This window comes from Notamacropus eugenii, chromosome 5, assembly GCF_028372415.1.
Source record: "Notamacropus eugenii isolate mMacEug1 chromosome 5, mMacEug1.pri_v2, whole genome shotgun sequence".
Taxonomy (NCBI): Eukaryota; Metazoa; Chordata; class Mammalia; order Diprotodontia; family Macropodidae; genus Notamacropus; species Notamacropus eugenii.
Window position 1 is genome coordinate 28,743,215 of NC_092876.1, and position 17,409 is coordinate 28,760,623.

At 53.8% G+C, this 17,409-nt stretch overlaps 2 protein-coding genes across 8 annotated transcripts in view; one reads left to right on the plus strand and one right to left on the minus strand.

The window, feature by feature from the left end:
* Positions 1 to 526: 526 nt before the first annotated feature.
* On the plus strand, positions 527 to 11,035 carry CALM3 (calmodulin 3). 3 transcript variants are annotated; one of them, XM_072608070.1, is made up of 6 exons: positions 527 to 1,356; positions 6,659 to 6,689; positions 8,347 to 8,490; positions 8,667 to 8,773; positions 9,036 to 9,171; positions 9,432 to 11,035. In XM_072608070.1, exons 1-6 carry the CDS (start codon positions 1,354 to 1,356, stop codon positions 9,458 to 9,460), a joined length of 450 nt encoding a protein of 149 aa, XP_072464171.1. In that variant the 5' UTR covers positions 527 to 1,353; the 3' UTR covers positions 9,461 to 11,035. The 3 variants fall into 3 exon arrangements, with proteins under 3 accessions (XP_072464171.1, XP_072464173.1, XP_072464172.1); XM_072608072.1 differs by lacking the exon at positions 527 to 1,356 and adding an exon at positions 2,225 to 2,494; XM_072608071.1 differs by lacking the exon at positions 527 to 1,356 and adding an exon at positions 3,603 to 4,346.
* Positions 11,036 to 11,779: 744 nt separating this feature from the next.
* The window catches only part of PTGIR (prostaglandin I2 receptor), a 7,344-nt gene continuing 1,714 nt past the window's right edge, over positions 11,780 to 17,409 (minus strand). The window contains exons 2-3 of one of the 5 annotated variants that reach the window (XR_011966875.1): positions 15,181 to 16,833; positions 11,780 to 13,579 (exon numbers count right to left, since the gene is read on the minus strand). Coding sequence is in view for 2 of the 5 variants with exons in the window: in XM_072608069.1 (XP_072464170.1) it covers positions 15,686 to 16,024; positions 16,639 to 16,833 (534 nt within the window). In the remaining 3 variants the exon portion in view is untranslated. Of the gene's footprint in view, positions 16,834 to 17,409 lie in introns of all 5 variants that reach the window. The other 4 variants (XR_011966874.1, XR_011966873.1, XM_072608069.1 and 1 more) reach the window with 4 other exon arrangements.

The window sequence follows — 17,409 nt, forward strand, 5'->3', positions numbered from 1 at the left end:
TTCTAAGCTCTCCCCCCAGTTCTGACAGCCTTGTTCCAGGTTCACCCCAGCTCGGACACCCCCTGTTCTAAGCTCTCCCCCCAGTTCTGACAGCCTTGTTCCAGGTTCACCCCAGCTCGGACACCCCCTGTTCTAAGCTCTCCCCCCAGTTCTGACAGCCTTGTTCCAGGTTCACCCCAGCTCGGACACCCCCTGTTCTAAGGGACCTCCCACCCCTCACATTGCACGAGCTCTATAAGGTGCTGGGGCTGGTTAAGTGCTTTGGGATCCCGCCGTGGAGAAGACGTCCTGATCTCACACCCCTAGGGTCCGGAGAGCGTCCACCCCTAGGCTGGACTGCCGCACAGAGGGGCTTGGCGGCCTTCAGGCCTACCCCGCCTCAGGGCTGTCACCGAGGACGAGGGGAAGGGGAAAAATCATCTCTGTCTCCCCCGCCCCTTTCTCCTCCCTGGGGCGTGGTCTTCTCTGTCCACGTGATGCTTTGGCCCCGCCCCTCCAGCCTAAGCCCAGGATGCAGCTGCGTGATGACGGCATCCTCCTGGTTGGACCATATAAGTAGAGCGAAGAGGGCACTGCGGAGGTCGTTTCCTGCCGCACCATCCCGCTCTCCCCGTAGGGGCCTGATTAGAAGAAAGAGACCCTTGCGTCTTCAGCAGTTTAAAAGTCTATGTCATCTGTTCGCTCCCGGGAGTTACGTCCTCTCCTTTCTACGTATTCATTTTCTCTCCCTGTCTCCCTTTCCGGCCCCACGCAGTGGCGCATTCCTATTTGACGCATTGCAGGGAACGTCGGACCAATGGTCGAGTCCTTCTCATTTCCGCTGCCATTGTGGGCCAATGACGGCTTAGTTCACACGGTGGGGAAGGGGGGGGGGGGGGGGCAGAAGGAATCGTGTCACTCACAAACTATTGGTGCCCCTCCGCCGAGCTCGCTACGGCTCAAGAGAGCAGTAAAAATAGTCCCTAGACCGTGGCCGGGGGCGGGGGTGCACACCACCCCAAGGGTAGATCCGGCTCGGGCCCGTACTGACAAGGGCTGGAATGGGGCGGGCGGAGGAATCCTGCACCGCAGTGCGGCGCTGAAGCGGGGAGGGAGGGGATCTGGTGGGGGCGGGGCCGGAGGACGGCCGGGCGGGGCGCAGGCGCAGGCGCAGGCGGGGCGGCTGTCGGCGGCGCGCGCTGCAGTCTGTGGTGGCGCGAGCGCGCAGCGGCGGCGGCGGATCCGGCAGGAGCTGTGCCCCCTGCTGCGCTCAGAGCCTCGTTCCCAGCGCTGCGCGACCCCCGCTCCTCCCTCCTCCTCCTCCTTCCTCTCCTCTTCTTCCTCCTTCGGTGCCCAGAGCGCCCGTGCCCCGCCATGGTGAGTGTGCGCGGAGCGGGGGGAGGGGGAACCGTTAGAGTGGGGGGAGGGGATGGTCGGTGTTCTCCCGCGAGGCCCCCTGGGGTGGTCTGGGGGAGGAGGTTGGTCAGTGCCGTACCCAGAGGACCTGGGGGGGCGCTGATGATGGGGGAAGGGAGGCGCGGGGGGGAGGGCTAGAGAAGCCCCTGGGGGGGAGGGGGAGGGAGGCTGACTTGGGTCTTGGGGAGTGGGAGGGGCTCAGAGAGGACCCCAAGAAGGCGGCTTGGGGGGGCAGCCGGGTGGGGGGAAGGGCGGGGGAGGGGAGAGCTGACCGTGGTCAGAGGGGGGGAGGTGCTGATGGAGGCCCTGGGGGATGGTCTGGGGACTGGCAGGAAGGAGATTATTTGGGCCTGGGGGCGATTGAACTTGGGGTGCCAGCTGTGATGCACTCAATAGGGAGGACCCCTGGAGACTTGGGGCGGGTCCTGACTGGCCAGAGGAAGGCTTGAAGCCCGGGGGTACAGGACTTGCAGAGAATTCCATTTGAGGACCGAAGGCTGGGCTGGGGTGGAGATGGCTCCGAAGTGGGTGGGGTGACCTTAGTTATTGGGGATGGAACCCTGAAATGGAGATTGGGAGCCTGATAGGAGGATCCCTAGGGAGGGGGGAGGGGCAGGAGAGTTTGGTGTTTGGGAGGGGGGGAGGGTTAGGCTGACAGGGAGGGGGAGGGGAGGGGAAGAAGACAGCGCTGGGGGGGGGGGGGAGCCCTACCACGGAGGAAGCTTTTAGGGGCTGGTGGGCTGGAAGGAGGGGAGATGCACCAGATAAAGGTGGACCAGAATAAGTGAGACCCTGGGCTGGGAACTCGCTTTCTTGTTGGGAAAGGCCACTGAGAGTTGGTCTCTGGGGTTCGGACAGGAAAAACTCTAGTTGGGGGTGGGGAAGGACCCTGGGGCGGCCTTAAATCTGGAGGGGCAGCTGCCTGTCTTTGTAGAATGGGGGACTCTTGAGGATAGTTGGTTCCAGATGAAGCAGCCACCAAGGTGGGGGATTGTTCCTATCAGAGAGGACCCTCGAGGGAAGGATTTACCTGAGAGAAAGGTGGCTGCCTGGCTCCCAGAGATCAGAGATGGGAGAGCTGGAAGCAAGATGAGAAAAGGTTGGTCTTGGGGAGGGAGGAAGGGCAGACAGGGCTGGTTCTGAGGGAGAGGCCAGGAGAAGGTGAGCATTTAAAAAGGGGGCCATATTAGTCCCTGACGGAGGACCTTGGTGGGGAGGGGGGCACTGTTGGTCGATAAATTAGACACTGAGAGGTTGTGCTAATAGATTAAACCCTGGAAGAAGGGGATGAATTAGAGGCATGGTTGCCTGAGGTTTGGGAAGGAGGAAAGCAACTCAGAGAAAGGAATTAGAGGGGAGGGCAGAGGGGGGAATGGTACCAAAGGGACTCCTGGAGGTGATTGATTTTTGCCAGGAAACGAGGGGGCATTTGAACCCTTAGGAAAAAAAGGGATTATTTGGAAGATTAAGGTTAGACCTTAAAGAGGATGGTGATGATCAGACCCTGACCCAGAGGAAAGAGAGAGCAGTCCCATTTGTTAGGAGGAAAGGGTCAGGACAGGAGTGATGGGAAGGGGGAAGATGGCAGAGGCTGAGGAAGGTTGGCTCCTGAGGTGTTGGGGGCAGTTGATATATTGAGGGGAAAAGGGAAAAGAAAGAGGTGAAAGCTAACCCTGCAGCTAGCAGTGGGATGATAATTAGATCCTGGAGCCTGGGAAATAGGTAGTGTCAGTTGGTAGAAGCAGTTGGAAGCAGGGGAGAGAAAGGTCTCGTTTTTAATAGGGAGGAAGGTGGAAGGGTTGGGGAAGCCCTGGGCAGGTGACTGGGATAAGATAGGAGCTCAGCAGGCCCAGAAGTGGAGGGAGAAAAGGGAGGGTGTGAAGACAACAGGCTCTTGGAATTCTTGAGGTGAAAAGCAGGGGGAAAGAGACATGAGAAGGAGTATGGGCTGGAGAGGCTCAGAGAGGAAAGGGCCTGGGGGAGGGGGGAGAATCTGAGTGGGAGGCAGGCTGAACAGAGAGGGGGAAGGGGAATTGTGGGAATGATAGACAGCATTTGAGTATTAGCCAAGTGGATAACGAGTAGGACTCAAAGTGCAAGTGGGCAGGCTGAGGTACAAACCAAGGTATTGGGGAGAAGATTCAGGCTGCTTACAGAATATTCATTAGGGGAGGGGGGGGGGAGCTGAAAAAGATGGGTTTTCCTAGGAATTGAGTGTGTGCCCACAATGGGGTTTTCAGGGTACTTTGAAACAGAGGACTACCCTCTGGGAGGGGAAGATAAACAGGCCTGGGTAGAAAGGACTCTCTTTGGTACAATGAGGTATAATTGAAAATTGAGAAATGAGACTGAGAAAAGTGCGGTTGAGATGGGGGGAGGACATTGCAGGAAGGCTGGAACAAAGGATTGCCCATGCAGTGGGGTGGATCAGGGCTTTGGGGGAGATGGGGTCAGGTACAAACAATGGAATTTGGCCAAGGGTACCAAGAATGTAGGAGCTTATGGGTGAAGTTGCTCAGGGTAGTGTTTGGAAAATGGCATCTAATGAAACTGAGGTCCATAGGGAAGCCACAGCAGGCTCCCTCTGCACAAGGGGGCAGCCTGCCAGCAGCCAAGGTGTCTCCCTTCTCCTGGGCCTGGGGTTTTCTCTGAGTCTAGTGCCCATCCCTTGTTGGGGATGTTACCATAGGGAACCTTTGGTGCCAGACTTGGACCAGACTGCCAGTGAGATTGTTCCTAAAGAGCTCTCCTCTTCTCTGATTCATCGAGGGGGGTTACTGGGGCTTGACCAGTGGTGACTTTCAGACCATCACCACCACCCCCTCCAATTAAGGAGCAGCCACTGCATCTCTAAGCTCTCTTGGCCTCCTCCTGGGGCCTAGTCATAGAATGTCAGACCTGAGAGGATCTTGGTCCAGCTCCTCCATTTTCTAGCTGAGGAGACCGAGATGGTGAGTGACTTGTCCCAGATGTTTGTTTCCTCCTTGGCACAGCTAGAATTTTGAGAGAAAAAAGGAAGAATCATTCTTCCCTACTCTTCGACACACCCCCGCGCCCTCCCCACACACATACCCAAAAAAAACCCTGCATTGCCCTTGCTGCTGGTGTTGGCTCAGAAAGAAGCCTTGATTGCTTTAGGCTCCCTTCTCCCTCCAGCCCTCATTTCCCCAGCAGTTAGAAGGCTATACATCCTACCTGGTGCCAGGTTTCAGGGTCTCCCAGATCAGAAGCACCTCTGGGGCAGCCCCAGCGGTTCATTTCAGTTGTCACTGTACTTGCTTCCACTTGGGATCCTGGGGCCTGAGGGTGAGAGAAAAGAAATCCTTTCCCCTGTGGTGGACTTCGGCCTAGCCTGCTGACCTGCTCCCTGGATGGCCTGAGTATCTTCTTTCCCCCAGTCCCTGTGGAACTTGGGGTCAGCCCTGGGCTAGAGGACCATTCCCCACCCCCTGCCCCCAGTAGATTGGGTCTTTTTAGTCACCCTGTCTAGATACTGAAGTATGGAGGTATGGCAGAGCAGGCAGGCTCAGCTGCCTACAGCCTCCCTTCCCCCAGCCCCTTGCAGCACTGGCCCTGGCCAGGCGCACGCGCGTCTGTGTGTGTCTGTGTAGAACTGGCCCCAGCTCTGCTCCTCTTCCATTCTGGCATGGGCCTGGATGAAAAGCCCTCCTAACCTAGCTCCTTTCCATAATTGGTCTCCTCAGGTGTCAGGATGGAGGGGACCAGGGCAGATTCTTTGTCTTCTAGAAGCTGGAGAGCCCTTTCAACAAGATTACAGGCCTGGCCTCCTCCAGCACACAGCCCAGCTGCTGGCACTGCAGCCTCCATGTGGGGGCAGGGCAAGAGGGCAGCTGTGGCTAGTGAGGCTCGAGAATGGAAAACCATCACCCTGGTTCTCTTCAGCATGGCCCTCCTTTCCTCCATACCTTTGACATTCCTCCATTCTGCTCATTCAGGCCTGCTTGTCCTAGGGATCCAAAGTTTCCTTTCCCAAAGGGGACAAAAGAAAAAGCACTTTAGCCACAGGAGCCACGAGAGGAGGTTTGGGGCATTATCTGAGACAAGAGCAGGCTCCCACCCACAACGATCCAGGTGGAGTGGGCCTCCGTGCAACCACCTGTGGGCCCAGGGTAGAGATTCTGAGCTGCCTCCAATGAATTCTGGGCAAGCAGCAGCCTTTGAGCCAGCCCTTCCCCTATGCAGCACTGTGCTCAGTTGGTCCATGCCCCCATTCTGGAACCTGGCTTGCTTTCAAACATCAAACTGCAGTCTCTGCCCAGGGAGGACTGCCTCCTGCAATACAGCACAGACCAGCCTTGGCCCAGGCCTGACCTGTCAGGCTGGGATGGCAGGGAGAGAAAGGGTCAAAAACACCGCAGTGTGGTGAGGGAAGCCAGCTCAGTCCTGCAGTGGCTGCCACTGCTGCAGCCCCTTCCCTGACAACTGGCCCTTAAGTCTGAAAAGAACATACTAGTAACCTCCCCCAATCCTCCGGGGGCAGGGGCAGGGTGCAGATTGAAAAGGGTGGGCTGGATCAAGGGAGGGGAGAAGTGGATCCATCAGTCCCTGCCCCTACCTGCTGGCCCAGGTGGATCTCAGCCCCCAGCCCAGGAATGTAGCCTTCCTGGAGGAATGCTTTATCCTCAGGCTTCCTGTTATATGTAGGTGACATGGGACAGGATTTGGGTTAATGGTGCAGGTCTGTGCTACGACTTCCACTCCCTCCCCCTGCTCAAGAACTGACCTGTTTCAGTTTGACAGAACCTTCTAGACCTGCTTGCTTAGGCCTCTCGGGAAGAAGCTCCCTGCCTCCTCAATGACACCATAAAGGCACAAACAGCTCAGGGAGGCTTCTTTCCCCTTGAAAATGCCATTGTTGGGAGGAGGGAGCCTTTTTCATCCCCACCACCACCACCACATCATGGCAGAATATCCCAGTTAGACAAGACCTCCGAGCGCTTCCAGTCCCAGCACTACCAGTCAGTCTCTCCATTCTACACAATAAGGAGCTGAATTTCCATCCCAGTATAGCCCCTGGCCTACTGAATAGCTCCAGAAAAGGCTCCTGCCCTACCCCGTGTTCCTTGCCACCCTCACCCCAGCTGTCTTGTCCCAAGAGGGATGCTGGCTTGTCTCTGCCCAAAGTGGTTTTTCATCCTGAGGAGGTGGAAAGAAGAACTTCATTAAAGAATTGCGGGGGGATCATTAAGGATGTCTGGCTCGTCAACCCAGAGACTGACTTCTCTCTCTGGTGTTTTTCCAGGCTGACCAACTGACTGAGGAGCAGATCGCAGGTGAGTCCTCCTCCCCATCCCTCCACACCCTACAGGGATTTGTCTGCAGCTAAGCCAAGCTAGGTTCCTGTAAACTTGTTATCGCTTGCCTGCTAGCTCTGGGGAAAGGGCAGAGTGCCCCCTTGGAACTCCGTGTTTTAACAGGTCCTGAGGGCATGTCATGGCTCAAATTGCCAAGGGCTTTCCCCACAGCAAGCCTGAGAAGTGGCCAGTAGAGCTGAGAACCCTGAGGCTTGCAAGTGCAGCAGCATAACCATGGCCAGGATTCAAACCCACATCTGGAGTCCCACTTTTCTGTTCTTTCTACTGTGTGCCACCTCTTTAATGCTGCTTGCTAAATGGTGATAACTGGACGCCATCGGTGACCCAGTGAGCTATGTCCAAACTGCCAAGTTGAGTGAGGCTTGTTCACGGCTTAGGTTTTGTGACTCCCTTGTTAGGGAGTCTTCAACCCCATAGTGTAATCTTAGAAATCTGATTCTGTGCTTCTGGTTCACTTAGAAAAGCCTCATCTGCACTCCTGTCTCAGTTGGTGGTCTGACTTGAAGGTTACTCTTCCTCTGGTCCTCCCAGGGCTGGGCTTTCTGTCCAGAGTAGCCCCACCTTTGCTTCCCTCCATCCTCACTTTGCTTCTCAGCTCAATAAGCCTGTGTGGCCAGACCGTATTCTCAGTGGGCAGACCACCATTATACCATTGAGCATTCCTTAAGAACCTGTAGGACCCAGGCCCTGCTCTAGAGGAACCAGTGGGCTCTGGCAAAAGAGTGAGGATGATGTCCTGAGGGTTTGCGTGCTGAACTGCCACCTCTCCTCCCATCACTACCATCATCCTCTCCCCACACATACACACCCAACTCTTCTTTCCCTTTCCTAGTTAACAAAATGCCCCCCTAGATAATACCCTTTGGGGAATGTCAACTGGACATCTCCTATTCTCAAGTCTGGAGCAGAATGGGTTACAAGAGCATCTGGTGCCAAAATGAACCCAGTGGGTGGATAGGAGCCATGTGCCCGCCTCCTGCACAGAAAGCTTCATCTCCCTGCTCCCAGCCTAGCCCCAGCTGTGGCCTTCCCACTCAGCACCACCAGCTTCCTATCCCTCTGGCTTGGCAACCAACTCTCCCTCCCCACGCACTGTCCATCCATCCATGCATTGCTGCCACCCACCCCCACAGCTCACCACATATAACTGCTCAGTTCCTCCTATGGGCAGCCCCAGCAGCAAATAGAGGGAGACAAAGAAATCTGGGCTGGCAGAGACAGTGACATGGGCTGCGTCTCCTTGGGCTTCGTCTTAGGGACTGTTGGTAACTTTTGTGGCTGCCTCTCTCAGCTTTGGGAAAGAGGCTGGGTAAAGATAAAGCCTAAAACCTGTACATCCAAAATGGTTTGGAGTTGCCTGTCCTCTGCCCTCCCCAGGCCTAGAGCTGGGCTGGGTCTAGTAACATTAGGGATAACAGCCCTGGAGGAGTTAGTGATGCTAGTTAGGGGCCTGGGTCACATATTCTTGAACTATGTGGCTGGGATTGGTTTCTCTTCCTCTTGACCCACAATGAGGGTGGTTAGGGGTACCACAGTTCTTGTGCCAGACCCAGCTGACAAAACTTATATGTAATAAAATGTCCCTTTCAACTGACCCTGTGATCTCGCCTTTCAGAGTTCAAGGAGGCCTTTTCCCTGTTTGATAAGGATGGAGATGGGACCATCACTACCAAGGAGTTGGGTACAGTGATGCGGTCCCTGGGTCAGAACCCGACTGAAGCTGAGCTCCAAGATATGATCAATGAGGTGGATGCAGATGGTGAGCCCTAGGGAGGTGGTGGGTGGGTGTGCGGGCATGCAGGCACCCCTTTTATGTGCTGGAGACTTTGGCATTTCCATCCTGGAGCCAGAAGTCATCTCCCAAGTACCAGCTGAGAGCCTTGTCTGTGTTGTTGTATTCTGAACTCTTCTCCTAACCTGGGTACTCACTTCTAGGAAATGGGACCATTGACTTCCCTGAATTCCTGACCATGATGGCGAGGAAGATGAAGGACACAGACAGCGAGGAAGAAATACGAGAGGCGTTCCGTGTCTTTGACAAGGTGAGCAGACAGTTCTGCAGTGTGCAGGGCCCCTCTCTCCCCCGATCTTTTGTCCCAGATGATCCCCAGAAGCTGCATCTGGCCTGGGCCCCCCCTTAGGCTGTGAGTGGGAAGGCCTGGCCTGGCACTGGCCTGACCACCGGTCCTTCCATACTACTGGGTCTCCCTGAGAAGTAAATAAGGTGGTTGATGGCAGATGTTTGAGAAAGTTTGAAGGAGGCACTTCTATATACACATGAGGCCTTCTCATCTGCTCCTCCAGGATGGGAATGGCTACATCAGTGCCGCCGAGCTTCGTCATGTGATGACCAATCTCGGGGAGAAGCTGACTGATGAGGAGGTGGATGAGATGATCCGAGAGGCGGACATAGATGGTGATGGCCAAGTTAACTATGAAGGTATGTCCACCCTTCCATGTCCCTGGGAAGCCCCAGCCCAGAGCTTGGGCTGAACCCCAAGGGAAGTCAGGCAGTAGAGAGATAAGAACAGGGGAAGCCTGATAGGGCAGAGGGTTGGTTGGGGGGTACCTGGCGCAGTGACCATAGGTATGGGCTTCCCAGCCTTCGGAACATCCTCAAGCATCTCTTGTCGTGCCCTGAGTGAGCAGGCCCACAAGCCTAACACACCTTCCTTCTTTCTTTCTGTCTTGTCTCGGCAGAATTTGTACAGATGATGACCGCAAAGTGAAGGCCCCGGGCAGCTGGTGATGCCCATTCTCCTTTGATCTCTCTCTTCTCTCGCGCGCACTCTCTCTCTCCGACACTCTTACTTGCATAACCTGGTTCTAAGCCAACCCTGACTGACGACTGAGAATCCGACATAAAGCAACACGAGATTTGTCCCAAGCTGCATGACTGCTCTTTGATCTCCTCCCTTCCTTCTTCCCTCTCTGCCCTCGGACATCCCAGCCCCTGAGCTGACCCCTCAGACACACCCTCCCCCACCCCCACCAAGCCAAACAGGGGATCTCTGCCTCCATGGCTCCCTGCAGGTCTCCTCCTCTCCTTTGGATTTCTTACCCTGTTTTCGGTGGCCAGTGCTGGCCCCATGCCAGGAGCTGCAGCAGAGTGGGGAGAGTGTCCCTACCTGGGGCAGGAAAGCCAAACTTTAGATGTCTGCATGCGTCTGGCACTGTGGTTCTGTATTCGAAACCTTTGGGGGGCCATGGTGAAAGGTCTAGAGGAGCTCCGACATGAGGTGTTAGGGTGGGTGGTGGGTGGGCATGAGGAGAATGGGGTGCCACTTCACTTGGCCTTTGAAATTGAGGAGAAGGGAATTCTAGACACTGTTTAGGGGTAGGATAGGTGAAGAAAATGAGGTAGGGATGGACAACATTACAAAACCCATTGGCTTTTATCCCCAAATCATCAGCGATTGGCTCGACCAAGTTTTGGCCTGTGGGAGAGGAGGGGAGAGGTGTCCCTGCTCCCTTGGCACCTTGTATAAATTGTAAATGTCCGTACTCCTAAAGCAATCTCTTGAGCTGTTCTGTAAATATCTGGTGCTAATATCCCCGCCGCTTACTCGCTCTAGCCCTGCAGTTTGAGTGAATGTGTCAATGGTCGCTTGGCAATGTGCTCAATTCTTTGATTTTTTTTCTTTTTCAGGCAAAATCCATATATAGCTTGGGGGGAGGGGGGGTGACCCAACTAACATTATTGATCATAGCTGCAATAAGAGGTAATGTAGGAGACCCCACGTGGCCCGTCTGTGCCCCTCTCCTCTGTAGTGACTTGCTGCGCTTGTAGGTCTATGGCTCTCAACGTCTGTGCCATGTCTCTGCTAGGCATCCCCTCCCTCTGCCGGATAGCATGATCAGCAAACTCTTCCTGCCAACAGCTGTTTCTCTCTTAACTTAACATTTGGGATGAGGAAGGAGCCATGGGCAGACTGGTCTTTTTTCCTCCTTAGATTCTTTCTTCTTTCCCTTTCTCTCTCTCCCTCTCACATCCCCCCCTAATCCCCAATGCCCAGGTGGATCAAACTGACCCTTTTCAGGCCTGACAAGGAGGCAGGCCGCCTGACACATGAGATTTCACTCTCCTGAACCACCCCCTGGTGCCTTCCTCCCAGGGGAAGGGGAGCTGGGAACCCAGCTGAGGGCCATAGTGGGCAAGCAAGGTGGGATGAGCCTGTGGCTGTTTGGGGAGTGGTTTTATTTTGTTTTGTTCTGTTTTTTAAACCGGGCAATATTGTGTTCAGTTCAAGCTGTGAAGAAAAATATAGATCAATGTTTTCCAATAAAATACAGTGACTACCTGGGCTGGCTCTCTTCCCCTTTTGTGATAATTCACAGATAATGTTTTTTGCTTTACAAAAGGCCAGACCAGCATCTCCATTTAACAGATGGACTCAGAGAGGTTACTCTGGACACTTCCCTCTCCCTCCCAGGTCCCCAACCAAGTCACATAGCCCCAAGCCATTGGCTCTCCCGGGGGTCTTCCTTCTCTGAGCAAGCTCTCTCATACTTGTCATCTCAAGCATGGTGTGTTTGCTTTTCCTCCCATTGTTTCATGGAAGTCATCCTGTCTCCCCATCAGGATCCTGTGTCGAAGTCAGAGCTGTATCTTGATTCTTGTATCTCCCCCAGTGCCTACACCAAAATAACATCAAATTTGCTGTGCTGTTGTGTCCAACGTGTGGTGACCCCATCCAGAGTGTTCTTGGCAAAGATACTGGAATGGTTTGATGTTTCCTTCTCTGGAGGAGGAAACCAAGGCAACCAGTTAAGGGACTTGCCCAGGGTCACACAGCTAGTTTCTGAGGCGGCATTTGAACTCGGGTCTTCCTGAATCCAAGCCCTACACTCTATCCACTGTGCCACCTGGCTACCCAGGACAGCTTCACTTACTTCCCATAAACTTGGGTTTTCCTCACACTTTAAGTAGTTTTACAGAGTTTGGCTCTGGACAGTGAAGTAGATGATACTGCCATTAGCCCACAGTTAATAGATGAAACAGTCAAGAATTTCACTTTCAGTTCAAACATTAAGAATGTACAGTGGACCTGGTTTTCAAAGTTTATTGAGCCAGTACTGATCAGAACCTTGAGGCACCTTAGAGAATACAGTAAAATACAGTGCAGACGTTAATTGCAGAATAACTGCAGATGTAGAGTCGTGTCCAGTGAGTAGTAAGCATGTGGAGCTCTGGAGAGTGAGGTGAGGTCAACAGAGACATCTACCCAGAGGGGGGCCAGCGGTAGCTGAGACCTGAGGCACAGTCACATTTGTACAGGGGTTAGGAAAGGTAGAGGGCGCTCTAGGGCAGGAGGTAAAGATGCCACTCTGACACCAACGGGCTGGACTAGGAACCCCCTCCCCCCTCTCAGGAAAGGACCGTCTTGCAAGGACACATTTCCAACAAGCCAATGAGAAAGACCCTGATTTCCAAGACAGACCAAGTTAGGAATGTCCAGTCCTTGTTTCTTCTGCCACTGTGTCTTTCTTCCTCTACTGGGAGGAATGGGCAGGGGTCAACCCAGGTGGACTTTGTGGAGGAGGTGAGTGTGGTGACCAAATTGAGAAGTGGAGGGGGGCAGACAGCAGATGGCAGTGTCTGAAGGCAGGGCGAAGATGGGGGTAGATTTAGACATTGGAGAGACCAAGTGGAAGATCATAGGATACATCTGAGACTCCTCCTGGTTGGGACCTCGGCTCATTCGTCTAATGCGCTCATTTTACGGTTGAGAAAACTGAGGCCTAGGGGAAGAAGCCCCTCGCCCCAGGTCACACAACTCACCCGGACTCAAAGCTCTGATAGCAAATCCGACATTTACCATGCCATGATTCGTACGAGGTCTCAGAGATCGTCGGGTGGAACTCCCTTATTTTTGAGAGGGTGATTTGCCTTTTTGCTACAGGAGCGCAGGAAGCAAAGGTGGGCGTCATTTGCTTCTAGGGGGAAGGGCCGCACAGACTGTACGGACTGAGCCGGCCCGGGGCCGCTGGTGAAGTGAGTGGGACACTAACTTGGCGGCAGAGGGGCCGGTCCCCTCCTTCGTGTCAGCGGCCAAGTCTGGCCTGTGGCGCGGCTGCTTGAATTTAGAGGGAGCCTTGGATCGGTAGGCAAGTATGAGCCGGATCCCGGGAGGAGCTGGGGCTTGCCGGCTGTGCCCTCAGAGGCCTCAGTCTACGGGGAAGGAGGAATGAATGAATGGCACAGAGACGAAGCCGTTACCCAGTCGTTTGGGGCTCGTGGAGGGTCGGGGAGGGCGTCTGGAAGGCTGTGAGCGGACCCTGAGGCTGCGGCTTGAAGGCAGGGAGGAAGGAGCCTTCTGGTCCTTGGGAACAGCCTTCATTTTACAGACGGGGAAAATGAGGCCCGGAGAGGGAAAGGGACTGGCAATTGCCAGTTAGCCCCCTCCCGCAAACAAAATCTAAGCTACGCAAACAATTGGTTAATGATCAGGAATGGATTGTATCTTCCCGCGACCTGTGCCTCGAGCGTGTAGAGTCCCACGGGTCTGAGGAGGGGGCGTGAGCTGAGCGCTTTGGGATCCCTCGGGGGCCCTCGAAGGCCGATGGTCCTGCGGCCTGAGAGGGTGTCCGTGTGGCCAGCAGAGGGAGGCAGCCGCCAAGCTAAGAACCCGGCACAGCTCCGAGGATCTGGGAGCCGAACGGCTTCTTTGTCACTGCCGAGGGCTTCTGGCACAGAGCCCCCGGCCCCGTAGTTGCTTGATTGACAGTCATTGGGAAAGTCCGAGCCTGCGATCCCGGGCTCCTAAAAGGAGCCGCCTGTTGGGCGGTCAGCTCCTGCATTGGACAAATGCGCATCCCCAGGGTAGGGAAAGGATTTCTCAAGGACACTGGAAGAGATTCCGAATATGAAGCCAAATGAATGGCCTGTCTAGAGCTCGAAGGGACCTCGGAGGCCAATTAGCCCAACTTCCTCATTTTACAGGTGAGGAAACTGTGGCCCACGGAGGCACCTGCCCAAGGTCTCACACACGTAGTGTCAGAGATGGGATTTGAACTCAGGGATTCTCAGCTCCAGAACTAGTACTACCTGGCCTCGAATTCCACCCCCGCCCCCCTCCAAAAAAAAAAAAAAAACTCTCTGGGTTCCACCCTGCCACGCCCAAGAGTTTTGGGTAGGTGGGTGTCACATTCCCCCTCCCTCGATGCTAGATCTTTCCTCCCGCGTCCCTTATCCCAGCTTCGCTGTCCTGTGATTGATTCCTGTGGGACTTCCACCTCTGTGACTCCAGTGTCACTCTTACCTATCCCTCTTCTTCCCCATTGTTCCCCAGCTTAGAACCACAGCATGCCACATGTGAGAGACCATCCAGCTCCACCCTCTCATCTGACAAGTGACAAAGCAGAGAGAAGGAAGGGACTGCATGCCTTCAACTTTTATCCGTCATTACCCTGAAGTGGTTTTTTCTCTGGACCACATTCAGTCTAACTCTTCTGTCTGACTTTCAAACACCTCCCATCATGGATAGGAAAAAGAGTTCTTGGCTTGGGAGAGAGGGTCCCTGCATGCTTGTCCTGGCACCGCTTCCCTCCAAGGACACCATTTTTTGCTGCTCTAGAATTTTTAACAGGTATTTATTTGCAGGGGTTTGGGGAAAATCTCAAGCAAGTTCCTGCTTTTACTCCACCATCTTGGATTCTCTCCCAAAGACATTTTTTTTCACAAACAGTAGCTCATTTGAGCCTCACTCCAACCTTATAATGGTGGAACTAAACAGAATTATAATCCCCAAGTTTACAGAAGAACAACTAGGATCAGAGGTTAAAGGACTCATCTAGGGTCACACAACTGATATATTTTGCAGCTGGGATTTGAATCCATGATAACATATCCAGTACTGGAAAGGATGAACATGGATGATATCCTAAGGCTCTCCCACCTCTGACATTCCCCGTTCCGAGGGCCCTCACTACTCCATTATATGCTATGTCTTCCAAGGTTCCATCTAACTCTAAATTTCTGTGACTTTGAGACCTTAACAGATATCTCGTCCAACTACAGAAAGGAACAAACGGAAAGAAAAATGATGTGCCAAGGTCACACAGTAGATGACTTAGTGGTAGAACTAAACCCAGGCTTCCCGGCTCTTTCAACTCCATTAGGCTGGAACCCCTCCTGCCATCTAGGCATCCCGGAAAACCCTACCTCCTTTGTGCTGCCAGATCTCACCTAAGAAGTTACTTCCACCCACTCCCAGACTCCGCTACCCCTATCCATGCAGCTTCAACCTGGCTGGTTGGAGTGCCCCACCAGTGACACAAAGGAAGCCTGTCCTGCAGAATCCTGCTGCCTGGTCCCAATGACAGACAGAATGTGCTGAGCCTAAACCAGCCTGGCTGAAAAGAATTAAGCACCTCACAGAGGGTGGGGCATACATGGTCCAGGAAAGGAAAGTGGGATTTATCTGTCAAGCTGGTTTTTTCTACTCACCCTCCAGTCAAGATGCCAATTCACCATTCCCTCTGACGCCACAGATTAGGGTTTGGGCTTCCAGTCCCCTCCTTGACCGACAAAGGTATGCAGGGGCTAGAAGGGGCCTCACCCACTTGCAGGGGGGGGACAGAAATTGGACTGTGAACTTGTTGAGAATAGAGAGTTAGAAGAACTTGGGGACGGTCTGGACCAGACTCTGGTTCTAGCATATTCTCCACCTCCATTACTCCAGGGCCATCAATCGACAGAGAGAAATTAAGTGCTTTGAGATCCTAAGGTTTTGCCCTGTGAATAGGAAGCTTTGCAATGCTCATTTATTTGAGACTTGGAGGCATAGTGCTTTGGTTTGCTTGGCCCATTTCCCAACATTTAGACAACAACATGCTTGTCTGTGAGCTACCCCCCCCTACCCAGCCCCACCCTTTCTACTGTTCATCCCTGCCAAGCCCAACAGCCTCCCCCTACCCCACTCCATCACCCCAGCTCCATCCTCTTCCTCTGATCATCTCCCAGACATTCCTTTCATCTTGAGGCATTTCATCTCCCCTGGGGAAAACACTCCATTAGGGACTGGAGATGGGGGTGGGGTGGGAGTAAAGAGATAACTTTTGGGGGGGAGCTGGGAGGGGCAATCTGGGTAATGAAGCCCTTGAAATCTCAAGGTCCCACATACTGATGAGGAGAGGCCCACCACTGGGGAGAGTAGCAGGTATTGGGGACAAAGCTGGGGAATTAACAGCGAGGATACAGAAGCCACTGAGAACTTTCCGGCTTTCCAGATATTTAGACAGTAAGATGGATAGGGGATGGAAGGTTGGGCTGAGGCGAAGGACCAGAGAGCCTAGTTATTTTGAGATCACTATTCTTTCTGGGTTCCAGGACAAACTTTTTTCCTTTCTCTGTTGTCTGACCTTTATGGGAGCAACTGTTTAATGGGGTGATCCTAGAGGAGTGCTGGGGTGAAGCCCAAGGTTGGAGGATTGTAGAGACTGGCAAGCCTCTGGGCTGATGCAAAGGAAACCAGATACATCTATCCCCTCTGCTCCTCTTCTTTGTCTGAACCCCCACCCAGACAGCCAGTTGTGGCCCTGAGAACTTCATCCATTTTTGAACTTGGAGGGTCCTTGGAGACTATTCCAATCCCTTCATTTATACTTGAGAAAACAGGGCAGGGACTTGGCTGGAGTCACACAGATGAAACAGAGAGTTGGAGATTAGATCCATTCCTCATATCATGGATTGAGGGGTTCGAGGGCTGGCTCTACCTTTGGTGCTTAGAGGAGAACTGCTTGTACCAATAATCTATCCTTCCTCCCGTGTCTCAGTGAGCCACAGCTCCCTTCTCCCCACCCAGCCTGGTGAAAGTTGAGATGGCAAACAGGCTGGGGGATGAAACAAGAGCAGATTCCTGGTGCCTCATTCCTGGGTTGTGTCGGGAAAGGGGAAATTAAGGACCTTAACAGCTGGTGGCCCCATGGGTGGGGCCCGGCGGAGGCAGCAGAGCACGTGCTGGAGCCTTCGGAAGACAGCCTTTCTGAAGAGGATGAAAACCCAGGGATCCAGGATGGGGTTGAAGGCACTGAATCGGAAAGCAACAAGGTCTCTCTCATCCTTGTGGTCAGGTTTGATGGCCTGCCTGAAGCCACGAATCTGGGAGAGGGAGGAGGGGCAGGGAACAGGTTAATGAGACCTGGGGATCAGACCGCCTACTCCCCTACTATTTCTCCAACTGTCTCTTGGGGACCCAGGAGCTCTAGTTCCCCCCCATCTCCTCCCATTCTGAGCCCCTCTGGCTATGATGTCTCCCTACCCAAAAAACAAAGTGCTGGGCTTCCAGCCCTTATTGCCCTCCTCAGGAGTCAAACCCAGATAACCTACAGCTTCCCAAAATAAGAAAACTGGGGCAGAGGACCTAAGTAATTTACCCAAAGGTCATGAGGAAGAAGGCAATTACAAAACAGATTTTTAAACGCAGTCTTCTGACTAAAACCATCTCTTGATACTTCCTCTCTCTGCCTTCTCCTCTCCTCCCCACCCCAGCGACTCACACACCCCTTTTCCCCCCAGTTGGTTGAGGGGAACCAGAAGTGGGGAAACAGCAATAAGATTAGAGAAGACAAGCTACAAAGCAGGAGGGGAAGCCCCTCTTGGGAGCTGAGGCTGGTCTCTGAGTGGGACTTGCAGCCCATGGTGGGGTCTGCGGTGCATCAAGGATTACTTGAGGCC

What these genes read in the sequence shown, in the direction of transcription:
- CALM3 (XM_072608070.1), top strand. An exon ending in CGTTCCGTGTCTTTGACAAG is followed by an intron (nt 8,774 to 9,035) that starts GTGAGCAGACAG and finishes CTGCTCCTCCAG; the next exon opens with GATGGGAATGGCTACATCAG. An exon ending in TGGCCAAGTTAACTATGAAG is followed by an intron (nt 9,172 to 9,431) that starts GTATGTCCACCC and finishes TTGTCTCGGCAG; the next exon opens with AATTTGTACAGATGATGACC.